Here is a 25,559-nt window from a genome sequence, read left to right on the forward strand (position 1 = left end):
TCTGTTTTGATTTAACAGTACTTGGAAAGCAGAAAGACATGGTGATATGTTTATTCACCTTTGTCCAAAAAAATCTCTAACAGTGACAATACTAGTATAACACCCCCCAACACAAAAATGGTCTCTAGTAGTCTAGGACAGAGTGTTAACAAAGTAATCTTTAGTGAGAGAATCATCTGTTAATTTCCTGGATTTTAATATGTAAAGACCACTCTGCTTAGAGAATAGCTACAACTCATTTGTCTCAAAAGAAGTATTTATGATACAAATTTATAAGAATAAGAATTGACTCCAGATGTCATAATGAATGCTCATATGAAAATGAGATTGAAAAAAAAAAATATGTTAATACTAAGATTGTTAGTGTTGGATCATCAAAATCTATTCAAATCCCCAGACAATTATAGGATATCTCTTTTGGGGCACACACTGACCTATCTGCTATGGAAGAAAAGATGAATATGCTACAATTTCTGCTCTCACCTAGCTCACAGCCAGCTTACTTTAAAATTCCTAAGTTTAGAATGCTATTTTCTCTTTTGAGTGTATGCATTTGTTGGTGTTAGGTTTGTACCATTTACTTGGTAAAAATGTATTCCTAATCCCACAAACTTCCCAAATGTGGATCTTTTTTTTTACTTGATAAATGTATGGTTATCATTATATCCTATTATTCACATTTTTAACTGTTTATTATTATGCAGAAGCATATTATATATCACAGCCCAATTCATACTCTCTCACACACACACATGAAACAAATCGTTAACAAAGCAATATTTAACCTTACTATATACAGTACTGTCAATTCTGTCCATTCTCTCTCTTCTTAATGCTATATAACCCAAGAAATTAATTTCCAGCAAACCAATCAGTCAAGCTAAATACTGACTTTTGTGACCTAGTGGTTTTATTTGGGCATAAGATTATTTTACAGCCCCTACAAGGAAGTTAGGTATAGCTGTGTGCTACAGCCAAGTGTTGTTTATTTTTTATTTGCCTCTCTCTCAGTTCTTCCTAGCACTGTTCTCTTTGCCATTTACTTCTAATCTCTTTTGCTACCACTGCCCTCTGTGGTATCAACACTTAAAGTTGCACGTTTTTTTCTTTTCCTCCCATACTTATTGGTAGTTGATGTAGTAAATGGGTTAATAATAAACCCTTGGAATCTCTATGTAGATAAATCTTACTCAAAAAACCAGCTTTCTCACTGTGCCTTAAATTATATCCCAAGACTAAGCCTGCCAGGGCCAACAAGGCACAATTGACTCTGTAAGGTTAGCTGAGAATTTGATTCAGTTAAGCTTCTTAGATCTGTTGAACAGATGAGATATTTGCGAGAAGTGGGTAAATGGAAGGAATAAAAGAAAGTAGTGTTCAGTATTACTCCCCCAATTTCTGGACCACCTGAGAGTAAAGTAAGTACAAAATTCTCAGAGAAGCACTTTCTTTAGTTGTCTTCCAGACTCCCTGCTTTCTCCCTGTCTTTAGCATTCTGCTGCCTGACTCCTCTTAACTAAAAGCTGTATGCCATCTGTCATGGCCCTGAGTGAGGAGGCATGGATTAATCAGTCCATACCGCAAATCAGTCTCTAAGGTCTTAGGAAAGGATTCTGTAGACCACAGAGAAGGCCAAAACTGAAATTCCTAAAAGAAGATTAAAAAAAAATACGAAACTCTGATCCCTGGTTCAGGAACTAAGATACTACATGCCACATGGTGTGGACAAAAAAAGAAAGAAAACACACCCGAATAGTATGTCCATAAAAAAAAAAAAAAGGCAAAGTGAAAGCGTTAATCACTCAGTTGTGTCTGACTCTTTGTAACTCCATGGACTGTAGCCCGTCAGGCTCCTCTGTCCATGGAATTTCCCAGGCAAGAATACTAAAGTGGGTTGCCATTCCCTTCTCTAGAGGATCTTCCCAATCCAGGGATCAAACCCAGGTCTCCTGTATTTAGGCAGATTCTTAACCATCTGAGCTACCAGGGAAAAGGCAAAGGTGAGTTAAAAAAAAAAAAAAGACAAGTGCAGCAAGGAGAACTACTATGAGGAAGTCCTGACTTTGCACAGGCAGAGAGTTGAGATCTTCAAAAAGCAAGTAAAACTGAAATACCCTGTGTTAATCACAGAGGGTCTGTTGGGCAAATTGGGAAATAGTATTCAGTGTGTTAAAAAGGAAGGCATCACACCCAAACCATATAGCACATATTTTTGAGTTACCAAGTATTTGTTAAAATCCTAAGTATCAAAGCTCCGAACTAAATGGTGAGAGAGAATAAGAAATATCAAAAAATTTTCTGCCCCCAGAAGGCTAAACTCTCTGCAGACGAACTATGTGGGCCTATGTAAAATAGTTGACGAAAGTAGGTAACACTGACTAACTTGCTCTGGAAAGTAGAGGAAGGAGCATGTTAATTGGGTGAAAGTTGTATTCTGGAAAATTCTTGCTCTGGAGAAAGTGAGGTCCTCTGAGGTCTTGATAGGCCAGATGGTTGAGGCAGATGGAGAGCAGGACCCGTGTATTCCCATAGGTGAAGCAAGCATGAATAAAAGCATAGGCAAGGTGACATGTAACCTGTAAGGATGACGTTTGCACAAGATCTGTAAACCATGGCTCCACAAAATACTAATATTGAATATTGGTACGATATATGAGAAAATGGAGAAGGAAATGGCAACCCACTCCAGTATTCTTGCCTAGAGAATCCTATGGACAGAGGAGCCTGGTGGGCTGCTGTCTGTAGGGTCGCACAGAGTCAGACACGACTGAAGCGACTTAGCGTGCATGCATGCATTGGGAAGGTAATGGGAACCCACTCCAGTATTCTTGCCTGGAGAATCCTGGGGACGGGGGAGCCTGGTGGGCGGCCGTCTGTGGGATTGCACAGAGTCAGACACAACTGAAGTGACTTAGCAGCAGCATATGAGAAAAAAAGTTTGTGAGATACTGTGCTAAACAAAGTGAATTGGATATCTATACTGCAGAATAGAGCTTCTCTGATGGCTCAATGGGTAAAGAATTCATCTGCAGTGCAGGAGACATAGGAGATGTAAGTTTGATCCCTGGGTCGGGAAAGTCCCCTGGAGGAAGAAATGGCAACTCACTCCAGTATTCTTTCCTGGAGAATCCCATGGACAGAGGAGCCTGGCGAGCTACAGTCCATGGGATTGCCAAGGGTTGGACATGACTTAGTGACTAAACAGCAAGAGTTCAGAAAAGGGAATCAGAGATCCCATTGGGAATTTTGGGCTGTTGTCAGGTCTTGAGTTTTTCAGAGCAAATTGGGAGTTACTGCACTGTTTGGGAGAGGAGTGACGTGATCTGATCGATGTTTAGAAGTCTCACTCCAGCTACTGTTCTGAGAATGGATTGGACTTCTTTTTCTTAGAGCAGCTCCAAGGACTAATGTTTATGAGGACTTTATAGAGCCTTTGATAGCAAAGGCTGGTTCTCACCCGCCTTTATCTATTGCTGTACTTCTGCACCTTCCAGAGAATATCTTTGATAATTTTTTGTTGGATAAATGTGTAAGTACCACTAGATTTAGGCAATCCAATCATTAGATATGACCCTTGCTTTATCTGCCATGACCCCAAATCTTCAGCCTGTGATACCTGAATAATGACAGTTAAATCTTAGTGTCAAGGTTAAAAGCAGTGAATTTCTTGATTGGATTTTCTCAATAACAAGAGTCTTGAAGGTGGGTTAATGAGATACTACACTTTAATTAATTCTATAACTATTTGATCAAACAGATTACTGAATGCCAACAAGATAAACTGCCTCCGGGTAGATGCTTTTCAGGATCTGCACAACCTGAACCTTCTCTCCTTATATGACAACAAGCTTCAGACCATCGCCAAGGGGACCTTTTCACCTCTCCGGGCCATTCAAACCATGTATGTATATGGAGTCAGGGTCAAATTTGATGACCATTGTTTTCATTCTGGATTTGAGAGTTGAGTTCATTGCAAGTCATGTGTAAAAGTGTTCTGTATGTGTTTCTGAAAGGCATTTGGCCCAGAACCCCTTTATTTGTGACTGCCATCTCAAGTGGCTGGCGGATTATCTCCATACCAACCCAATCGAGACCAGTGGTGCCCGCTGCACCAGTCCCCGGCGACTGGCAAACAAAAGAATTGGACAGATCAAAAGCAAGAAATTCCGTTGTTCAGGTAATTTCTTACTTTGTGTGACATTTCCCCTGTGTTACTGAAAACAGTAGTTAATGAGATGTAGAGACAGCTGACCTTCGACTGAATCACCAAACATTACAGAATTGTATTTCTTTTTCTTCTGCCCATGAAGAAAAATAGACACCATTCACATAGAATCCCTACATGTAACCTTTTTAACACACTATCCAGCAGAAGAAATAAAGGGAAAAAGATGCCTGGATACTTCAGGCTGTAATCCCAGGGTTTGAATTTAACAGTGGCCTTCTAGCTAACTCAGTGCCTGTTAAATCTCATGTTTGTTGTATTGTTTTCCATTGAGCAGTGGTGAAGTAGTTAATTGTCTTTCTATTTCTCTGAGAAAGTGAACTGCGGCGTAGTTACTTGATTTGCTCAGGTTCAGAAGTAGGGGGAAAAAGAACACTCTGGATTCCTTGCTTCTCACAGGAAAACAATGTTTTGTTTCTACCTTTACGTTTTCACATTTTGACCAGGACTGTGAAGATATTTTTTTTTTTTTCTGAAAGGCCATCTTTTAACACTTTGGGAATATTACATTTACTTATAAAAAGTGAAATATAGGTGCATTGTACTAATATTAAAGAGAAAACTTAGTTCATTGAAATTTTATATTTGCTTTGGTATAATTCTTTCTATTTTCTCAAAATAAAATGCATTATTTATGTTTCGGGTAGTACACTACCCAACTATTCCAGGCGTTATTTCACATTCGGCAGTTAATTCATAACTAAAAAGCTAATATCAAGATAAAGCCGTTTATTGTCCATGATTCTAGATGCATTTCCTACTCATGGTTATACTTCAGCCACTGCTGTGAATATACATTTTTTTCACTTAATTATCTATAGTAACTTTAGTCCATTCTTAATCTAATATAACTCATATCTCTGCTTGCTGACATTCAGGTGCATCTTCTATTTTTTTTCTCTTTTTTTTATTTAGCTAAAGAACAGTATTTCATTCCAGGTAGGTTTTGCTCGGTAGTAGGACTAACTGCAGACACCTTTTTCTCACTTATAAAACCTAGCTTCTAAAACTCTGATATGCATGCTTTCAAAAGTCCAGTGGATACGCTGTAGCTAGATTCTGCATAGATCACTAGTAACTGTTTCCTGAAAACCTGACCTTTGCATGCAGCTTCTGATGTTAAACATACATATTATTAAACTCCCACTTTTTTTTTCTCTCTCTCTCTCACTTTGGCACATTATCTAAAATTTCTCACAGTAGCTAAAATGTTTGAACCTATGGCTTTCTACTTAAATCATTTTCTCTCCTTATGTGTATATCTGACCTTTCAACCTGTTTTTAAAATATAGCTTCTTGAGCTGGTTTTAAAGACAGACCTTTCTGTGTCAAAGAACTAGTTCTACATGCAATCAGTCACAAACACACAAAACTGTTTTCAATCATGAGATTTACTCTTTTATAGAGATTTTTCTATACTAAAAAAGTATCCCTTACTTTTTGCTTTACTTGGTTTGCTGTTGCTTCGCTTTTTATACCAAAGCATCAGCTTCCTACTGGTTTATGTGCAGCTGTACTTTGTGATCTTCAATTCTTGCATCTTTGGACTCGTAGTTTAACAACTCCATGAAAGCAGGATTGATATCCATCCTGAAAGTATCATGAGCACCCAGTGCCTTGAATAACTTAGTTGAATGGAGTGTTTCTTAGAAAAATAATTGAAATATTTTACCACTGCAATCTTAACACTGTCAAAGCTGATGATTCTAGAACTAGCTCTTTGAAGTATGTTTATTTACTTATTTCTTCCTTGCCTGCCAATTGTGTAAAATGCCTCTTGACTTGTTTGTTTTAAACTATTATTTAAAAATACATGTTAGTAACTCATTGGCTATATTTGTAATCTCCTGGGTATATTCTAGACTATAAAATATTTTAATAGTTATAAATAAAGATATTTCTAAGCTGTTAGTATAAAAAAAAACATCTTTTCTCTTAAGAGTTCTAGGTTTGGTCTCTATTTTAAGGAGATATGCCTTGCTTGCCATTGCTGAATTATAATACGAATAATTTTATGCATTTAACCGATTTTGTTTTATCACATATTTTGACTTGAATGATCAGTAATATTTTGTATATTACACTGGCTCCAGAAGAAGTAACATGTTGAAATAACAATTGGCTTTCATTGGCAATCTTTAAATTTATTATTTTTACCCAATTATTAAATAGAAAGTCATCTGATAACTATTACCCAGAAAAAGTTATATTGAAAACCAGAACCCCCCATAGGATAAAACATTGATATTACTTAAATGTCCAAATTAGAGAAGTTAATATTATCAAAATATTCAATCTCTTACATTTAAATATGCTTTTTCATAATTAGAAATTCGGAGAAGGCAATGGCACCCCACTCCAGTACTCTTGCCTGGAATATCCCATGGATGGAGGAGCCTGGTGGGCTGTAGTCCATAATTAGAAATTAGTATTTCAAATTCACCAAGTAAAAAAATCAGGTAGTTTTCAAAATTTTGTTAATAAGATTCAGTTCAGTTCAATCTCTCAGTCATGTCCAACTCTTTGTGACCCCAGGGAAACAGCACACCAGGCTTCCCTGTCCATCACCACCTCCTGGAGCTAACTCAAACTCATGTCCATCAAGTGGGTGATGCCACCCATTGAATCAGTGATGCATCGAGTTGATGATGCTGTTAACAAGATTAACAGCAGCCAAATAGGTTTTGCAAGGAAAAAAAAAAAAAAAAACCTCTATATCAGATATCATGGCTTAATTGTCAATTTCTGATTATTCAGTTTACATGATTTAAAAGCGTAATTCTAGAAGTCAGGACTCAGAAGAATTCTTTGAGCCTCTGCTCCCTCTCCACCCCACCCCCCCCCCCAGATATTAATTAAAATCTAAGCTTACTGAGAGAGTAGTCATAAAATAAGTATTATTGTCATTGCATTGAATGCAGATTATTTTCAACGTAAAATACCTCATGTATCTGTCATTTACACTTTATTCCCTGCATTTTCTCTATTTCACTTTTAAAATGAAAGCTTAAACCACAATACAACAGATCCTCATGTCATATCGTAAATGTCATGACATTAATTGCCAAATGTAATGAAACTATTATATTCAACTTTCCGAACTTCTTCCGAGATCCTGATTCCATTTAATTCAGTGACATTATTTATGAGTTGGAAACGTCATTAAAAAGCATGTAAGCCATAAAACCTAAGGTTTCGTCCAAATTTTCCATTGGGAGTCCTTGATGATCAATCTCATGATTTGCATTTTATTTCATTTCACGTGTCTGTTTGCCTACCACCATTCTGGATGGCGTCTAGATAGTACAGTGATCACTCAGAACAAAATTTATCTTGTGAAGAGTTCATCTTTTAAAGGACTTGACAAGAACTTAATTTGTGCTATGCATCTTGTATGCCATTGCTTTTCCTGTAAGACCCCTGTGCTTCACAAAATGATTATGAAAGTTTACAAAGCATGACGGTTCCTGTCAAACCGAGCCATTCCCCAATAATTGCCACAGTCAGGGAGGAAGGACGAGACCTTAGTGAGTTATATATATACTATGTGAATCTTACTTGGGTTTGCTCTGTCTTTCTTTCCTTCTGGGTGATCTTTACTTTTTCAGGAATTCACCATTTGGGCTGTAAGTAAAAGTGTCTGATCTGAAACATAATATCCTCCCTTTTCAATCCTGATGTATCTTCTTTTAGTCTCACTCTTCTGCGCCTTCTTATTTGTTTTTATTTTTTCAAGAAGACACCACAGATCTGTTGGGCCTCTCTGTTGTCCTTGTAGCGCACCTTCAACTTCTCCCTGGATGTTGTTCCCGAAAAAGCTGTTGTTTCAATTCTGCAGTTCTGAGGAACGCTGGAGGCACCTTTCAGTATAGCCCCTTCTTTGTGTTTCCAGGAACTCTTCGGTAGTAATACTCTTACTATGGTCATAAACATTCTTACGGGAAGAATGCATGTCATGTAAACAGTATTACGTTTCCAGACCGTCTGTAGCTTCTCTCCTGCTTCCCTTCATCTTTCCTCTTGGTCTTCCCCTTGGCCTAGTGGATGGTGTAGTGGTTATGTAGCGAGATTTTCTGTTGTGCTTGATCTAACCATGTGGTTGCCAGGTATGAGTAAAACATGGTTCCGTCAAGCACCATGGAACGTCACGCAGCTTTCTACAGCATGACAAGCTGCTGAGGCTTAAATCAGGATTTACTTGTCTCTTTTTATAAAATCAAAATGAACAAAAGAGGGCTTTTTAAGCATTTCTGAAGATTATGTGAGAGGGAGAGAATAATAAAAGACCATAGAAAATTAAAAAACCTGAGTCCATCTATTTGCCTTGAAAGCCCTGATTGAAAATGATATATAGGCATATGCTTATTACTGGATACATTTTCAATTCTTGACTCAGAGAAAAAAATAAACTTTTTCACGATTAGTAGCCATTGTGTGATTAGCTGTCGAATAGGCTAGAATGGCTCACAACTGGATCAGCAGAAAGTACAGCTGTGAAAAGCTCAACTCTGTTAATGTTTTCCTGTCCTGTGAATCCGGTTACTCTTTTTTCCAGCAAATTCCAAGCCCTTGTTTTAACCCTTTCCTGACATCCATTGACCAAAACCCCCCAAGTTGTCTCCCTGCTGCATAATCTATAGTTACCTTACTTTTTTCTTCCTACAAATTAACAAATATTCTAACTTTCAGACTCAGTATCTTCTTTTTTGGCTTGAATCCTCAATAGGTACAGAAGATTATCGATCAAAATTAAGTGGGGACTGCTTTGCCGATTTGGCTTGCCCTGAAAAGTGCCGCTGCGAAGGGACCACAGTAGACTGCTCCAATCAAAAACTCACCAAAATCCCAGATCACATTCCCCAGTACACTGCAGAGCTGTAAGTTCATCTCCCAGAAAAATCCAGTTTCAGAAGGAGGGAACGAGAGCATCAAAACATTGGGATTCTTTTCTTGCCCTTTCATCTCAATAATTATGTTAATTTTAATTGACACACATTGGCATAACTCTATTTTGTACAAATGTAAGTATTAGAGGCTTTCTTCCTTCCTCTTTCTGGTCCAAGGTACAACTACAGAAAATAACTCAAAAATTCAGTTAGTACTTGATAATGCTAATAACAGTACATCCATTTGATACTTATTACTTGGGGGCTTCCCTGATAGATGAGTTGGTAAATAGTCCACCTGCAATGCTGGAGACACCGGTGTGATTCCTGGGTCAGGAAGATCTGCTGGAGAAGGAGTATGCTACCCACTCCAGTATTCTTGGGCTCCTCTTATAGCTCAGCTGGTAAAGAATCTGCCTGCAGTGCGGGAGATCTGGGTTTGATCCCTGGGTTGGGAAGATCCCCTGGAGAAGGGAAAGGCAACCCATTCCAGTATTCTGGCCTAGAGAATTCCATGGACTGTATAGTCCAAGGGTTGGCAAAGAGTCAGACACAACTGAGCGACTTTCACTTTCACTTTCCCTGATAGCTCACTTGGTAAAGAATTATACCTGCAATGCAGGAGACCCTGGTTCAATTCCTGGATGGGAATGATCCCCTGGAGAAGGGATAGGCTACCCACTCCAGTATTCTTGGGCTTCCCTTGTGGCTCAGCTGGTAAAGAATCCACCTGTAGTGCAGGAGACTTGGGTTCGATCCCTGGGTTTGGAAGATCCCATGGAGAAGGGAAAGATTACCCACTCCACTATTCTGGCCTGGAGAATTCCATGGACTATATAGTCCATGGGGTGGCAAAGAGTCGGACACGACTTAGTGACTTTCACTTTCTTGCGTATGAATTATGTCCAAGGGCTTTCCTGGTAACTCAGGTGGTAAAGAATCTGCCTGCAATGCAGGAGACCTGGGTTCAGTCCCTGGGTCGGGAAGATCCCCTGGAGAAGACAATCCTAGAGAGAGAAGACTCTCCAGTATTCTTGCCTGGAAAATCCCAGGGACAGAGAAGCCTGGAGGGCTACAGTCCATGGGGTCACAAAGAGTCAGACACAGCTGAGCGACTAACCCTTTCACTGTGTCCAAACCCATTTCTAAGCATTTAATTGATTTTTAATGTATTTAGTCTTTTCAGCAACCAAATGAAATAGTTTGGAGTCAACATTTTGAATCTTTGTTCATTGTGAATTCAATCAGAGTCCTTTTTTATCAGCTATACTATAATAATTCACTGACTCATAAGTTGAAGGATTCAGTAATTGTCAAGTATAAAACACAAAGGATAGTTTTCTTTTTCTGAACAGTGGATAACATAGCAGGAAAAACTGAAAATGATAAAGTGTGAGCAGATCTATATTTATAATACTAACATAGGGCTTAGCACATACTAGGTTCTAAAATATATTTGTTGAATTATTTATAGATTCTGTGTCCATCTGTGTTGGCCTTTACTGACTTAATTATAAAAGTATGACATTTAATGTTAGGGTTTCTAAAAAAATAAAAACCTAATGAAACCTCATCACTTTTAGAACATCTTAGTAGTGTTTATGTCTAGCACCATCTGGTATTTGTCATTAACTGCTTTGCAAAGTTGGTTGTCTTTTTGTGCCTGTATAATTCTTTCATGTTCAACTAGATTATAGCCCCTTGATGGCAGGGATTGTCTTATAGTTTATCTCTCACAGTACCTATGCTGATGCCTGTTACTTAATGAATTTTAATCAATTTACATATTTAAAAATTATACAGTGCTTTCAAAAAGATGACAGCAGCTAACTACCTAGTGGTTATAAGGATTTTTTTTTTAATTTCTATTAGTACATGAAGCTATTTCATAGGTCCAGAACTTTAGAATTGTGTGGACACCATGCAATAAAATCTCCAAACTCTGTGTTTACTGTCATGTACGGAGTTATATTTATGTTCAGTAACTCTGCAAAGAATTCTAATTCTATCTTTCAGCATGATAATACTTAAAATAAGTTCACCTGTCACTCATGCATTTAGAAACTAGTACCTAGTTTATCTTTCAGCAAAGGTTGTGTTTGCTGAGAATGATGGCATTGATGGTAACTAATGATGGTAACTAATTAAGAAATTACGATTTTTAAAAATTAGTCCTGGGAAGAAAATATTTGCAAAATATATATCTGTAAGGAACTCATATCCAGAATACATAAAGAGCTCTTGAAACACAGTGATTAATATCTACTTTACCTGAGACTGCTCTGTCAGTCCATTGGTTAAGACGTAGAGCTTCCACTGCAGAGGGCATGGGTGCAATCCCCAGCCGAGGATTTAAGATCCCGCAAGACATGTGTGTGGCTGCTCTTCCCTCCCTCCACCCCGCTCAAAAAAGTACCTTACCAGATTAAAAAGTGATCAAATAATTTGTATGGACATTTCTCCAAAGAAGATATCTAAATGACTGATAAGCACATGATAAAGCACTCAGGATCGCTAGGCATGTGAAAATACAAATGAAAACCCCAATGAGGTAGCACTTCACATCCACTGGCTTTTAAAAAAGACAGTAATGGGTAAGAGAAATTTGGCCCCCCATACATTGCTGGTGGAAATGTAAAATGGTCCAGCCCTTTTGAAAAACAGTTTGGCTTTTCCTGAGGTGGCTAACATGGTTAAATGGCTTTACCATCTGACACAGTGGTTTCACACCTATGTATATAGCTGAAAATTGAAATCATACATCTACACAAAATCTTGTACACCAGTGTTCCTAGCAGATTATTTATAATCATCCAAGTGGATGCAACTCAGATATCCATCAGCTGATGAATGGATAAACACATGTGGCATATCCACACAACGGAATATAATTCGGCCATAAAATGGAATGAAGTACCAATCTATGCTAAACGTGGAAAGACCTTATAAAAATTAAGCAAAGTGAAAAAAGCCAGGCCAAAAATCCACATTTTGTATGATTCTATTAATAAGAAATCTTCAGAATAGGAAAATCTGTAGAGACAGAAAATAAATTACTGGTTGCTAAGGATTGAGATAGCGGAGGGCAGGAAATTGAGAGTGACTACTGACAGGCAGGGGGTTTCTTTTTTGGGTGATGAATATGTTCTGGAGTTGGAACGCAAAGATGGTTGCACAAGTTTGTGAATATTTTTAAAACCACTGAATTGTACACTTTAAAAGGGTACACTGTATGGTCTGGAAATTGTATACCAGTAAAGTTGTTAATAAAAACATTTATGGAGCAAGTGACTAGAAAAAAAAAGGTCTAAAATGCTTTTGGAAGCAGCGGTAAGAGTGGAAAAAAAGAGGAAAAAACAATCTACAGATTACTGAATGATGAGTTGGTTTTGAATTTTGATTATTGGTTTTCTTTACTATATGCTTCTTAATATGTTTTATTTTGATCCTTACAATATGGGATAAATTGAAAAATATCTGTCCTTCCCACAAATTTTCTGATACATGTCTTGTATTTTTCTTTTGGATAATCATTAAGTAATGTTATAATTCTGTACGAGAAATAAAATTTAATCTCTTCCTGACTTTTGGGAATGAAACTCTTCTGTTTCTGCTTTCCCTAGGCGCCTCAACAATAATGAATTTACAGTGTTGGAAGCTACCGGGATCTTCAAGAAACTTCCTCAGTTACGTAAAATGTAAGCCATATATTAGCCATCTTTAAAAATTCCTATAGTGTTGTGTTCTCTTATACCTTTGTAGTTTTATTTCGATTTCTTAGGAAATAGGGAAAATTAAAGATTCAAAGATATGTCCATACGGTGACCAGTTGTAATATGAATATAGGGTAAACACTGAGAGAAACCTAAGTAATTTGCTCTTTTCTGTGTATGTCAGCAATGGCGACCAGGTTTTCTGTAGCAGAACCCTCATGTCTTTAACGCTGACAGCTGGTCTGTTACATGGTCACAGCAGGAGTCCCCCAGTCTAAGTGCACTAGAGATGAGTTCAGTAACGTGTTGTAACTTCCTTCACCATTTCCCAAACCGTGCTGTTATTTCTCTTTCAGCACATTCATGTCGACTGTTTGACTTTTTGCTTCATTAAGCTTTCATTAGAAGATAGTCAAAATTAATGATTGGTAATCTGGCTTGATAGCTCACGTGTGTTACTACATGTCTGCAACTCATATTTTAAAATAAGTTTCTAAGGTCAGCAGTTTCCACAACACTCAGACAGTAATCCAGCCCCCTTGAGGATGATGGAAGGAGGGATAGGACAGAGGCCAAGAGTGTAGGGCCATGGAGCACTGTCAACATAACAGGAAACATCAGGAGGAGCAGAGAAGCACGCTTTCGTGGTATCTGTGCTGTCATATTGTGACTGATCCACAGGCAGAGAGTGGAAATGGCAGAGCAGACTGAATGCACTTCCTGTGCACTTGGCCTGCATAATACACTGCCTCCCAAAGAGTTTCTAAAGTCTTAAACGTCCTCCTTTTTCACTGATGCTGACTGCTTTTTCTTTTTAGCTGTAAAATGCTTTTCAATTCAACACATATTTATTCAGAGGCTGCTATGTGAAGTGCTCTGAAAGGAATAAAATGATACCTAAAAATGATCCTTATTTTGTGGGCATCACTGGTCTTGGAGTGAGCCTTGAGAAAGAAAAAATCTCTAGGAAGGTGTTACCTACCTCAACTGGATGTTCTTGCCCTTTGGGCAAGCATTAGTGTTTTGTATCGTACAGAATATGGGCAGTTAATTTGGTGGTTCTGACCCATTATTACATGAGAGGTTATGGGCACAATCGCATATTCAAATACATTTCTGATGTTGTCTAACCCCAACATATTCTAGTTTTTCCTTCTTTACTCAGCTGCCTTCTTTGAGTAATGAATTCATTAAACCGTTTAAATTGGGGGCACTTCTTTGAAAAAAAGTTTCTTATTAAGTGTGGTGGCAAACGTGAAAGTTTACACAATGCAGTACCTGACATCAAGGTTTTTATATTTCTGGGGGCCCTGGTGGGTCCGTGATTGGGCTGGCACCATTCAGCATAGATGTTTCCCGCTTGTATGATTATCACTTTGTCTTGATGGAATCAGAAAGTTGTGACTTTTCAGAGCCTTGGGAATGCCAGGCAGTGAAGAGCTTAGAGGTTTTGTGGAAAATGCTTGTTCAGTAAAAGAAAATGATCAGAGGCATTGCTTAGTGCCCTTGTTGTTAGAAATTGTTTCAAATATTTGTTTCAATCATTTTTACTTAGAAACTTTAGCAACAATAAGATCACAGACATTGAAGAGGGAGCGTTTGAAGGAGCATCTGGTGTGAATGAAATACTTCTCACGAGTAATCGTTTGGAAAATGTTCAGCATAAGATGTTCAAGGGCTTGGAAAGCCTCAAGACTTTGTAAGTATTCTCATTTGCATTGTGATTTTTCTACCACAGAGCTGTCATTCACAGTTCTTTATATTCCTGGGAGGAGTAGCTCCTGCTCTTCCTCAACCCCCTCCCCATCTCTCTGTCTCTCTCTTCCTCTCAGTCTCTCTCACACACACACGCAAATACATTTTTTAGAGGCAAACAGTTCCTGACTCCAGTACCTCTGGCTTCAATATGTTGCTTACAAATGATCAATAGAGTCTCTCCTGGCTATTGAATCCTCAGCAAAAAAGATCATCTTGGTTCCAGTGCTTGTACAGATCTGGCTCCCTGTGCTTTCTCAAAATGATCATTCTCTTTCCTTTCATTCAAATTCCTCCATCTAATACTATGTCTTGGCCCAAGGTCACCAGCTTCAGAGCCAATTCCAAATCTGTGGAATAAGCCTAGATTGAGACTACCTTCATCTGCCCTTTCAAGGTCTTAGTGAAGAAAAAAAAAAGAAAGTGGCTGCTGGTGTCTCTTTTAGTATCTATTTCAAAGAAAACATGTTAAGAGTATGTCAGCTTACTCAGGGATAGGGAAGCTAGGAAAAGAAATCTTATATGTTTCTAAAAGGTTGTTGGCCCAGGAAAATGTGGCTTGAATAGAAAAGGACAACACCTTGAGTTACTTGAGTCTTCATTCAGTGTGTTTATGTAGCTTTTATAACCTTTAAAGAATATAAATATGTTTGCCGTAAGTGGTGGACTAAGCATTGGAAGAAACACCAACAAAACTGAAACCTTTGGAAGGCACAAAGGAAATTGTAAGCAAGAAGCAGCCCTTGGGAATTGCAGTGGAAAGAGACCAAACTCCATGTCTCCCCTAAATGCCTACCCTATCCCTTGGAGGCACCAAGAGCCACGCCCAGGGGAACTGAGACCCAAGGGAGTTCATGCCTGACCTTAATCAGACGCGAGGGATAGGACATTTCCCCAGCGTTCGATAGCATCCCAATTAACATCCCACTCAAAAAAGCACCTGTCCGTGAAAGGCACACATGGCCTGAGACAAACCACCCAGCACAACCAGCCTGCAACCTGCTGGCTCCTCTCATGGGCTAACTCGGGGTCCCAACAAAGTGAAAAATGTAATGCAAATATCCTTTTGGTCTTTTTATGGAGGAGATACTGGGAGTGTGTAAAAGGAGGGCAGAGAAGTTATACTACAGGTGGCTACATCTACTCCTGCCCCCATTCCCCTCTCCCAAGCTGTCTCGGGTAACTTGGCAAAACTAAGTCCTGCAGCAGCCAGAAGCCTGCCTTCTTAGATGGTGGCTGAGCCACTGATGTTACTAGAGCCTTCTCCTCAAGGGGGCAGTGTGCGTCAGGGTGGGCAATGGGGGGTGTTTGCCAAAACTCAGTCTCTGTTCACCAGTGCCAAATAGAAAGGTGTAGAGAGAGATTTGTGAAGTAGAAAAGAGTAGTTTTTATTGCTTTGCCAGGCTAAGGGGGCCACAGAGGACTAATGCCATCAAGACCATGTGACCCACCTTGGAGTGGGTAATGAGGAGTTTTATAGTGTTCAAGGAGGTAGGGCGTGATCAGCTTGTGGACAGTTCGTGGACTGGTTGGCATCAAGGTTAAGTTTCAAGCATCATCAATTTTCTGGTTTCAATCCGTTCTAGGGTCAGTAGTTTTTACCTGAAGGGAGTTTACTTCCTGTAAAAAAAAACAGCTTAGGAATGTGTATCAGGCCTTTATCTGTATCTTTCAGGAAACTGGGAGTTCAGTGAAACTGCTATGTGGCAGAATTATGGTCTAAATTATTACCATTTCCCTAGCCTAACAGTTCTTTAGGCTATTCTTTGTTTCCACATCTTGATATTTCGCAATCATCAACTCTCGAATTAGCATTTTACTTCAAAAGACAAAGACACAGGGGCTTGTACAAGGAGCTTCAAGGGGAGGCGTGAGGTCTGCCTGTAACTCTGCTTACTTTGGTCAGCCTTGGGCTGCCATAACAAGATACCACAGACTGAATGACTTAAACAGGAGAAATGTGTTTTCTTATTGTTCTGGAGGCTAGAATTCCAAAATCAAGGTGCTAAGATGATTGGTTTCTGGAGAGAACTCCTTCCTTGGCTTGTAGATGGCCACGTTCTCTCTGTGTCCTTCTATGGCTTTTCCTCTGTGTGTGGGACAAGAGAACTCTGGTGTCCTTTCTTCTAAGGACACCAGTCCAGTCAGATCAGGGCTCCACCCTTAGGATCTCATTTCATCTTTGTGAGGTCGCTCAGTCTTGTCTGATTCTTTGTGACTCCATGGACTATAGCCTACCAGGCTCCTTCGTCCATGGGATTTTTCAGGCAAGAGTACTGGAGTGGATTGCGATTTCCTTTTCCAGGGGATCTTCCTGACCCGGGGATTGAACTTGGGTCTCCCACAATGCAGGCAGATGCCTTACCATCTGAGAAACCAGGGAATCTACTTTTACCATCTGAATCACCATTTCACCTTAACTAGCTCCCTAAAGGCCCCATCTCCAAGTGCAGTCCCATCAGGGATTGGAGCTTCCCAGATGGCTCAGTGATAAAGAATCCGCCTGCCAATACAGGAGACGTGGGTTTTACCTCTGGATAGGGAAGATCCTCTGGAAGAGGAAATAGCAACCCACTCTAGTATTCCTGCCTGGAAAATCCCATGGACAGAGGATCCTGGCAGACCATAGTCCTTGGGGTCACAAAGAGTCAGACACAGCTGAGTGAGCACACATGCAAGGCTTCAGCATATGAGTTTTCAGTTCAGTTCAGTTCAGTCGCTCAGTTGTGCCCGACTCTTTGTGACCCCATGAATTGCAGCACGCCAGGCCTTCCTGTCCATCACCAACTCCAGGAGTTCACTCAAACTCATGTCCATTGAGTTAGTGATGCCATCCAGCCATCTCATCCTCTGTCGTCTGCTTTTCTTCCTGCCCCCAATCCCTCGCAGCATCAGAGTCTTTTCCAATGAGTCAACTCTTCGCATGAGGTGGCCAAAGTATTGGAGTTTCAGCTTTAGCATCAGTCTTTCCAAAGAAATCCCAGGGCTGATCTCCTTCAGAATGGACTGGTTGGATCTCCTTGCAGTGCAAGGGACTCTCAAGAGTCTTCTCCCACACCACAGTTCAAAAGCATCAATTCTTTGGCGCTCAGCCTTCTTCACAGTCCAACTCTCACATCCATACATGACCACAGGAAAAACCATAGCCTTGACTAGACGGACCTTTGTTGGCAAAGTAATGTCTCTGCTTTTGAATATGCTGTCTAGGTTGGTCATAACTTTCCTTCCAAGGAGTAAGCGTCTTTTAATTTCATGGCTGCTATCACCATCTGCAATGATTTTGGAGCCCCAAAAAATAAAGTCTGACACTGTTTCCTCATCTATTTCCCATGAAGTGATGGGACCAGATGCCATGATCATCATTTTCTGAATGTTGAGCTTTAAGCCAACTTTTTCACTCTCCTCTTTCACTTTCATCAAGAGGCTTTTTAGTTCCTCTTCACTTTCTGCCATAAGGGTGATGTCATCTGCATATCTGAGGTTATTGATATTTCTCCCGGCAATCTTGATTCCAGCTTGTGCTTCTTCCAGCCCCACGTTTCTCATAATGTACTCTGCATATAAGTTAAATAAGCAGGGTGACAATATACAGCCTTGACGTACTCTTTTTCCTATTTGGAACCAGTCTGTTGTTCCATGTTATATGAGTTTTAGGGGAATACAGTTCAGCCCATGCTGCTGCTGCTATGTCGCTTCAGTCATGTCTGACTCTGTGCGACCCCATAAGAGCACCCTAAAGAGTTTATCAAAGTATTTTTTTCTGACTAGCTCCAGTCACAGGACTCTCTATGAGACAAGTTCTCTAAATTCAGTTTTCACCTTCGTTATATATCTAGCAATGGTTTGTGCCTCCTGTGTTTAGGCATCTGAGGTAGACACCCACTAACTCTCTACTTAATCCCACTGTACCTCAAGCTGCAAAACAAATCATTTAGAAACAAGCTAAAGGTATTGAAAGGCCTTCAGTGGGTTTACTGGGACACAGTTATTGCTTTAAGTGGTATCTTTCAGCTTGGAGCTATGAAGATTTCAACAAGACCCCTCCCCCTTCACTGCCTGTGGACTTCTCAGCCCTTTAGGACTAGTAAACCTCTTAGTTGTACATGCACATATTTCAGTGGGTCTTTGAAGACCCCGCCATTGCAGGCAAAATGTAGTACATATGTGTACTTACAGATTTTTCCAGCAACAGAAAATAAAGCTTTTTTCAACTTTTCCCAGAAGTCTGTGACTCCAATAAGATTAAGACCAAATGTTCTTAGTTATTTATGACAAAGGATAGTGCTGATAGTCATACTTTTCTGTTGTGCATTTGTTTCCAAACGCAAAACAATGCCTTGATAAGGAGGGCATTATCCTTTCTTGTTATCTGTAACTTAGCAGAATGCAAAAGCCGGTACTTCTAATTTATTAGAGGACAATGTAGAATTTTAAAGGAAAGTTTTGTTGCTGTTTTTGCTGTCTTCTAACAGGGTGGTCAACCCACATCTAGAAAAATTAAGGAAAATATTAACTTTTTAGCAATTCTGTATGAAGTTTATGGCAACTATTCATTTTTACAATGGATTTTAAAGAAGCTTTTCATTCCCTTCTAAGCCCTTCGAAGAAACAGTTTGCAAAAAGAATTGAGAACCAACCAGAACTTTAGCAGTGATGAGGAAATGACAAAAGTTTTAATCCTACTAATGTCAATGACTAAAGAAAAAATGGTTAGAATTTCTTTCAAAAGAAACCTGTTTAAGCTTCCTTGTGAACAACTGGGATCTCTTAACTGTTGTCTCCTTTTAAATTTTAAAACTCAAAACAAATAGAATAATTTGTACAGGCTTTGTGGAAGCTCAGTCAAATTTGGCTCCCCCAGCCACTGTTGACATTGACTTGGCTGTAAGTCCCTGAGATGCCCTTAGTCCTGTATCCGCTCTGGCTATTGATTCTTTTCTGCCTCCTTTCTGTTCAGCAGCAAGTGTAATGTTACGGAGAATACACAAATCACAGGGCTTCCAGGGCTTAGAGAGGTGTGGGTGAATTAGGATATTATGTAATCATGCCACCATAATTGTACCATCAGAGGAAAACATTCTGCCCTCATTACATGGGGTTGTAAGCCCATACTTGAGACTCTTGAGTTTTTGTAACCGAGTGTTATCACTGACAACTCTAAGCATTTTGTTCTTGCACAGGTTTCTTAGTATAACTGGCTCTCTACATCTGTGGATTCTGCATCCACAGATTCAAGCATACACAGTGAATGCAGAACCCGCAGATATGGAGGGCCACGAATTTGGTATATGCAGGGGGTCCTGGAATCAATCTATCAGAGATACAGGGAAATGACTGTAACATATCAGCAGTTCCTTATGACAGGAAAACATTCAGAAAGCAGGAGTGAATATGCATTTGCAAGGAGGGGTTATTGTGGTCTTCAGATAGGCAAAATTGATTGATATGTTATCTCCTTAACGATGTTGTATTTTTCCCCCTCAGGATGTTGAGAAGTAATCGCATAAGCTGTGTAGGGAATGACAGTTTCATAGGACTCAGCTCTGTGCGTTTGCTTTCTTTATATGATAATCAGATTACTACCATTGCACCAGGAGCTTTTGATACTCTCCATTCTTTATCTACTCTGTAAGTATGAAAAATAGTCTTCCTTGATGTATTAATTAAGCCAGTGTATGATATTTATTACTTTTATTGATACCATTTTAATGCATTACTAAGTGTTTCATAAACATAGGATTAAAGACAGGTATTTTTAAGGACAAATTTATCATGTTAAACTTATTTTAATTCTTCTAACAATATTGCCTACTAGCTTATGTTAAAATTTAACAAAAATTATTGTATTTTTCAGTGAATTATTTATAACAGTGTGATGTGGCTTAATTTGTAAATGGTAATCTTATAATTTGATTGAGTTGCAAATGAGAGAAACGTATTTTTTTCCCAGTGTTCTCACATTGGTGTCTTTGCCGTATGAGTATCATAAAACAGAGTTGATAGGGTTATTGCCAACAAACTGTACTCAAAGGATCATTCACAGTGACAGGAGATATATTATGATGACCAGACCGACAATAAAAGCTCACCATAGGGCATTTACTATGATATTAAGAAGATATTAAAGAAATAGGGTGAGCCTATCCAAGAGCACATTTTATGTAGACAAAGAATAAAGAATATTTGTAGGTCTACAGGCAGAACTCAGAAAGTGTCAAAAAACAAACTCTCCAAAACAAACAAGGGTATTTTAAGCCCCTTGTATGTAAGTATCTAAGAAAAGCAGTATTTGGAATGATAAATCTTACATCTGATATGGCTTTCTGGTAAGAGTGGCACCTAAATATACTAATTTAACTGTAAAGGTAGTTAGAAGGAAAAAAATCATGTTTAACATAGCTGAAATCCCAGAAGAAATAATTTGAAGGAAACATCCATCCATCAGTAAAGTATTTAATCCTCTTTCCACATAAAATCTGACATTTTCCATCGAGTGACTAATTTGTGCATATTAAAGATGCCGTGTTTATAAATAATGGGATTGTCAATAGGTTAGTGCTGAAGTGGTGAAATGCTAAAAGTATTGAGATTTGTAGAAATAAATTCATTTTTATAACTGGCATTTAATCAACTCAGCTGTCAGTTTAGATGGGAAACCTATTCCCTGGAGCAAATAAGAGATGGAAATCTTGAAATGACAAATTAATGAAATAGCTGTTGTCAGGTTAAACTCAATAATATAAGATAATCAGCCTTCATCTTTATATTAAATTACTGCATTATCAGTGTAGAGAAGTTTGACAGCAAGTCAGATCTGACAAGTTTAAATTATCTCTAAATGAGATATCCATCAGGATACCCTGCATAAACTCTGAATTGCCACCTTCACTTTATTTTCATGTGAAATTATTTGAATAATTCTCATATGAAAATATTGTTTTTATTGTTTAAGTTCCAGACATAAATCTTTTTAGCCAGTGAATGCATCCTGTATGTTGTATGTGATTGAGCATGAATTGGGGGTGGAGTATGTTGTGGGAAAATGGTAGCATGGGATTTTGAGAAGCACAAAAGCAGACGCCTAAATTTAACTCTGCATTGTTTGCCTGTGGTGCTTAGAAACCTCTTGGCCAATCCTTTCAACTGTAACTGCTACCTGGCTTGGTTGGGAGAATGGCTTAGGAAGAAAAGAATTGTAACAGGAAATCCTCGATGTCAGAAACCCTATTTCCTCAAAGAAATCCCCATCCAGGATGTGGCCATTCAAGACTTCACTTGTGATGATGGTAAGAAGGAACAGCCAGGGCTTTGATCACCAGACACTCTCTGGTGACTGTTCCAATGCTATAGGGCATATGCAGCATTCATAGTTCAGGTAATGAATAGCTGTAGTTATTATGCATTTTTTAACTTTGTTTTGTGGTTTTCTTTTGTTTTAGCAACAGGCACTTATTTGCTCCAACTGTAAATTCACATCTAACTCTACTTGATATGTGTTTCTGAACATTTTTAAAGATTTTCCAGTTTTTAACCTGTGGTTGATACTATTTATATAGCTTCATTTTTGCTTTTCTTTATTATGCTAAGCATCTGTTTTAGTAATTACCATTTATAAGTGATAAAGGCAATTGACTTATAAAATAGAAATGCTAGTAAATGTAACAAAAAAAATAGTTTTCATTTTAGTACTCTCTATATATCATTGCATTTGATTCTCATAACAGGCCTGTAATATAGGTAGAATGTAGGTGCTATTATTTTTGCCAAAAAGTGGAGTTCATTTGAGCTCTATATTTTCAAATGAGGGACCCATACATTTTTTGCTAAGCTTTTAAAAAATAATCTGTCCCTTTTTGTCTCTTCATTTCTGCTTACAATTTTTCCATAATTCAGTTTACATTTATATATTCTGAAAAGTATAAACAACTGAACAAAGAACGTAACATTATAATCATATTGATAATACTAACTGTGAATTGTTTTCTGGAACTCTGTCCTAGACAGAACATACAGTGTCAACTTGTAAATCCTTAATGCCCTAAGCATAAGTCGTCGTATGGCTGAAGTCTCTTGTGTTTGTTAAACTGAAGGCATAAAATCCCTTCTGGCATCTTCAGAGCCACAACTCCGGTTTTCCTGTGTATCTTTTGGCAATTTAGGAAATGATGACAATAGCTGTTCCCCACTCTCTCGCTGTCCTGCCGAGTGTACCTGCTTGGACACAGTGGTTCGATGTAGCAACAAAGCCTTGAAGGTCTTGCCCAAAGGAATTCCAAGAGATGTCACTGAATTGTAAGTAGAGCTTGTCTTTCCCTTTCCTGAATGAGTACTGTTTCACACACCAAGGGAAATGGAGACCAAACAAAAATCTTTTGAGTTTTATTTGCAAAGTACATTCATTCCGTGGGCCATTCATTAGTATCATGTAACACCCTAAGCAAATAATATAAAAGCTTGTTCAGGTCCCCTTGGGAAAGGCTGGTTGTGTGTTTCTCTTTGGTTTTCACTGTAGGATTACCCAGTGCCTTTAATATGCAAAGGTGCGCTGTGAGCTCCCAGAGGATGTAAACCCTAATGGGCCTCCCACACTTGGTTGTCTCCACAGCCCTTTTCTCATGGACTATCTTGCAAGACCAACATTCTATCAAATGCACCTTGAGAAATTCCACATATTTAGTTTATCTACAGTGACTGGAATATTTCATATGGTTAATTATTCTTTACCCTGTGTCCCCTTAGAGAATATCTCACCACAGAGGATACATAAATATGTAGGGTGTAGAAGAAGCTGACATAATCTTCACACTTAAAAAGAGGTAGTACCCTTTGGATTTGAATCAGAGTCCTTTAGGAAAGGTGTGGGGCCAATGATCCCTAACATTTGCAAAACTGAAATATAACCACAGTTTACATGGCCAGTATACATATATCAGGATACTAAGCACCACACACACTTCCTTAGCTGCCTCCTGCTTTATATGTGGAATGGAATAAATCAAAGCATCAGCTGTTTGAACAATGCTGCACGCAGGCTCTGTCCGATTCCAGTATCTCTATACCAAAGATCCGGGGCAAATGCTTGATGTGTGATTGAGTCTTTTGCCTCTGTTTATTTTTCAACTGTGTTAAACTATGTATCAAAAATGGAATTCATGCAGATGTGTACTTGTAATTCATGTACAACAAACCAGTAACTTTGATAAACTTTTGGCAACCTGGAATGTAAGTAATGAGATTCAAGAAGATGTCACTTCAGTTATCAAAGAACTTGTTTTCAAATCATGTGCAGTTTTACAAATTGTAATTTGGTCTTTAATTGACACTTACAGAAAAAGTGTGTGATCATCCCTCTAAGAGTGAGCTGTTGTTAAGTGTTCATTTTCCCTCTCTCAGTACCAATCCCAGTTGTTAGTTAACTATGATCCCTGCTTTATGTGTGTGTGTAATTAAAATGTTAATTGTTATTTTGATATCTATTTATTTCAAAAGATTACCAGCCATCCAGGGTTGAGAAGTTAGATGCTTGTATTCTATAGGCAAAATATTGATTCTAAAAATAACCCAGCCAAGACTATAATACTCAGCATAACATTTAGATCATCTTTGATGCTGAATCCCTTTTCTACCATTTTAACTGACCCATGCCTTTGTCCTTTTACCAGATTCCCATCAAATAATTTTCAGTTCAGTTCGGTCACTCAATCGTGTCTGACTTTTTGCAACCCCATGGACTGCAGCACTCCAGGCCTCCCTGTCCATATACATACATACAACTCCCAGAGTTTACTCAAACTCATGTCAATTGAGTCGGTGATGCCATCCAGACATCGCATCCTCTGTCGTCACCTTCTCCTCCTGCCTTCAATCTTTCCCAGCATCAGGGTCTTTTCAAATGAATCAGTTCTTTGCATCAGGTGGCCAAAGTATTGGAGTTTCAGCTTCAGCATCAGTCCTTCCAGTGAATATTCAGGACTGATTTCCTTTTGGATGGACGGGTTGGATCTCCTCTCAGTCCAAGGGACTCTCAAGAGTCTTCAACACCACAGTTCAAAATCACCAATTCTTCTGCACTCAGCTTTCTTTATAGTCCAACTCTCACATCCATACATGACCACTGGAAAAACCATAGCCTTGACTAGATGGGTCTTTGTTGGCAAAGTAATGTCTCTGCTTTTTAATATGCTGTCTAGGTTGCTCATAGCTTTTCTTCCAAGGAGTAAGTGTCTTTTTATTTCATGGCTGCAGTCACCATCTGCAGTGATTTGGAGTCTAAAAAAATAAAGTCTCTCACTGTTTCCATTGTTTCCCCATCTATTTGCCATGCAGTGATGGGACTGGATGCCATGATCTTAGTTTTCTGAATGTTGAGTTTTAAGCCAACTTTTTCACTCTCCTCTTTCATTTTCATCAAGAGGCTGTTTAGTTCTTCTTCACTTTCTGCCATAAGGGTGGTGTCATCTGCGTATACAAGGTTATTGATATTTCTCCTGGCAGTCTTGATTCCAGCTTGTGCTTCATCCAGCCTAGCGTTTCTCATGATATACTCTGCATAGAAGTTAAATAAGCAGGATGACAATATACAGCCTTGATGTATTCCTTTCCCGATTTGGAACCAGTCTGTTGCTTCATGTCCAGTTCTAACTGTTGCTTCCTGACCTGCATACAGATTTCTCAGGAGGCAGGTCAGGTGGTCTGGTATTCCTATCTCTTTCAGAATTTTCCACAGTTTGTTGTGATCCACACAGTCAAAGGCTTTGGCATAGTCAATAAAGCAGAAGTAGATGTTTTCCTGGAACTCTCTTGCTTTTTCGATGATTCAACTGATGTTGGCAATTTGATATCTGGTTCCTCTGCCTTTTTCTAAATCCATGTTGAACATCTAGAAGTTCGTAGTTCATGTAGTATTAAAGCTTGGCATGGAGAATTTTGAGCATTACTTTACTAGAGTGTGAGATGAGTGCAATTGTGTGGTAGTTTGTC

At 38.8% G+C, this 25,559-nt stretch overlaps 1 protein-coding gene across 2 annotated transcripts in view; it reads left to right on the plus strand.

Moving 5' to 3' along the window:
* SLIT2 (slit guidance ligand 2) overlaps positions 1–25,559 on the plus strand; it is a 407,371-nt gene that overhangs the window by 301,739 nt on the left and 80,073 nt on the right. The window contains exons 13-21 of one of the 2 annotated variants that reach the window (XM_070791218.1): positions 3,758–3,901; positions 4,014–4,177; positions 5,141–5,164; positions 8,952–9,102; positions 12,735–12,809; positions 14,380–14,523; positions 20,064–20,207; positions 21,699–21,865; positions 22,739–22,871. In XM_070791218.1, coding sequence (XP_070647319.1) covers positions 3,758–3,901; positions 4,014–4,177; positions 5,141–5,164; positions 8,952–9,102; positions 12,735–12,809; positions 14,380–14,523; positions 20,064–20,207; positions 21,699–21,865; positions 22,739–22,871 — 1,146 coding nt within the window. The remainder of the gene's footprint in view (positions 1–3,757; positions 3,902–4,013; positions 4,178–5,140; positions 5,165–8,951; positions 9,103–12,734; positions 12,810–14,379; positions 14,524–20,063; positions 20,208–21,698; positions 21,866–22,738; positions 22,872–25,559) is intronic. The other variant, XM_070791219.1, reaches the window with a different exon arrangement.

This window comes from Bos indicus, chromosome 6 (genome assembly GCF_029378745.1).
Source record: "Bos indicus isolate NIAB-ARS_2022 breed Sahiwal x Tharparkar chromosome 6, NIAB-ARS_B.indTharparkar_mat_pri_1.0, whole genome shotgun sequence".
Lineage (NCBI taxonomy): Eukaryota > Metazoa > Chordata > Mammalia > Artiodactyla > Bovidae > Bos > Bos indicus.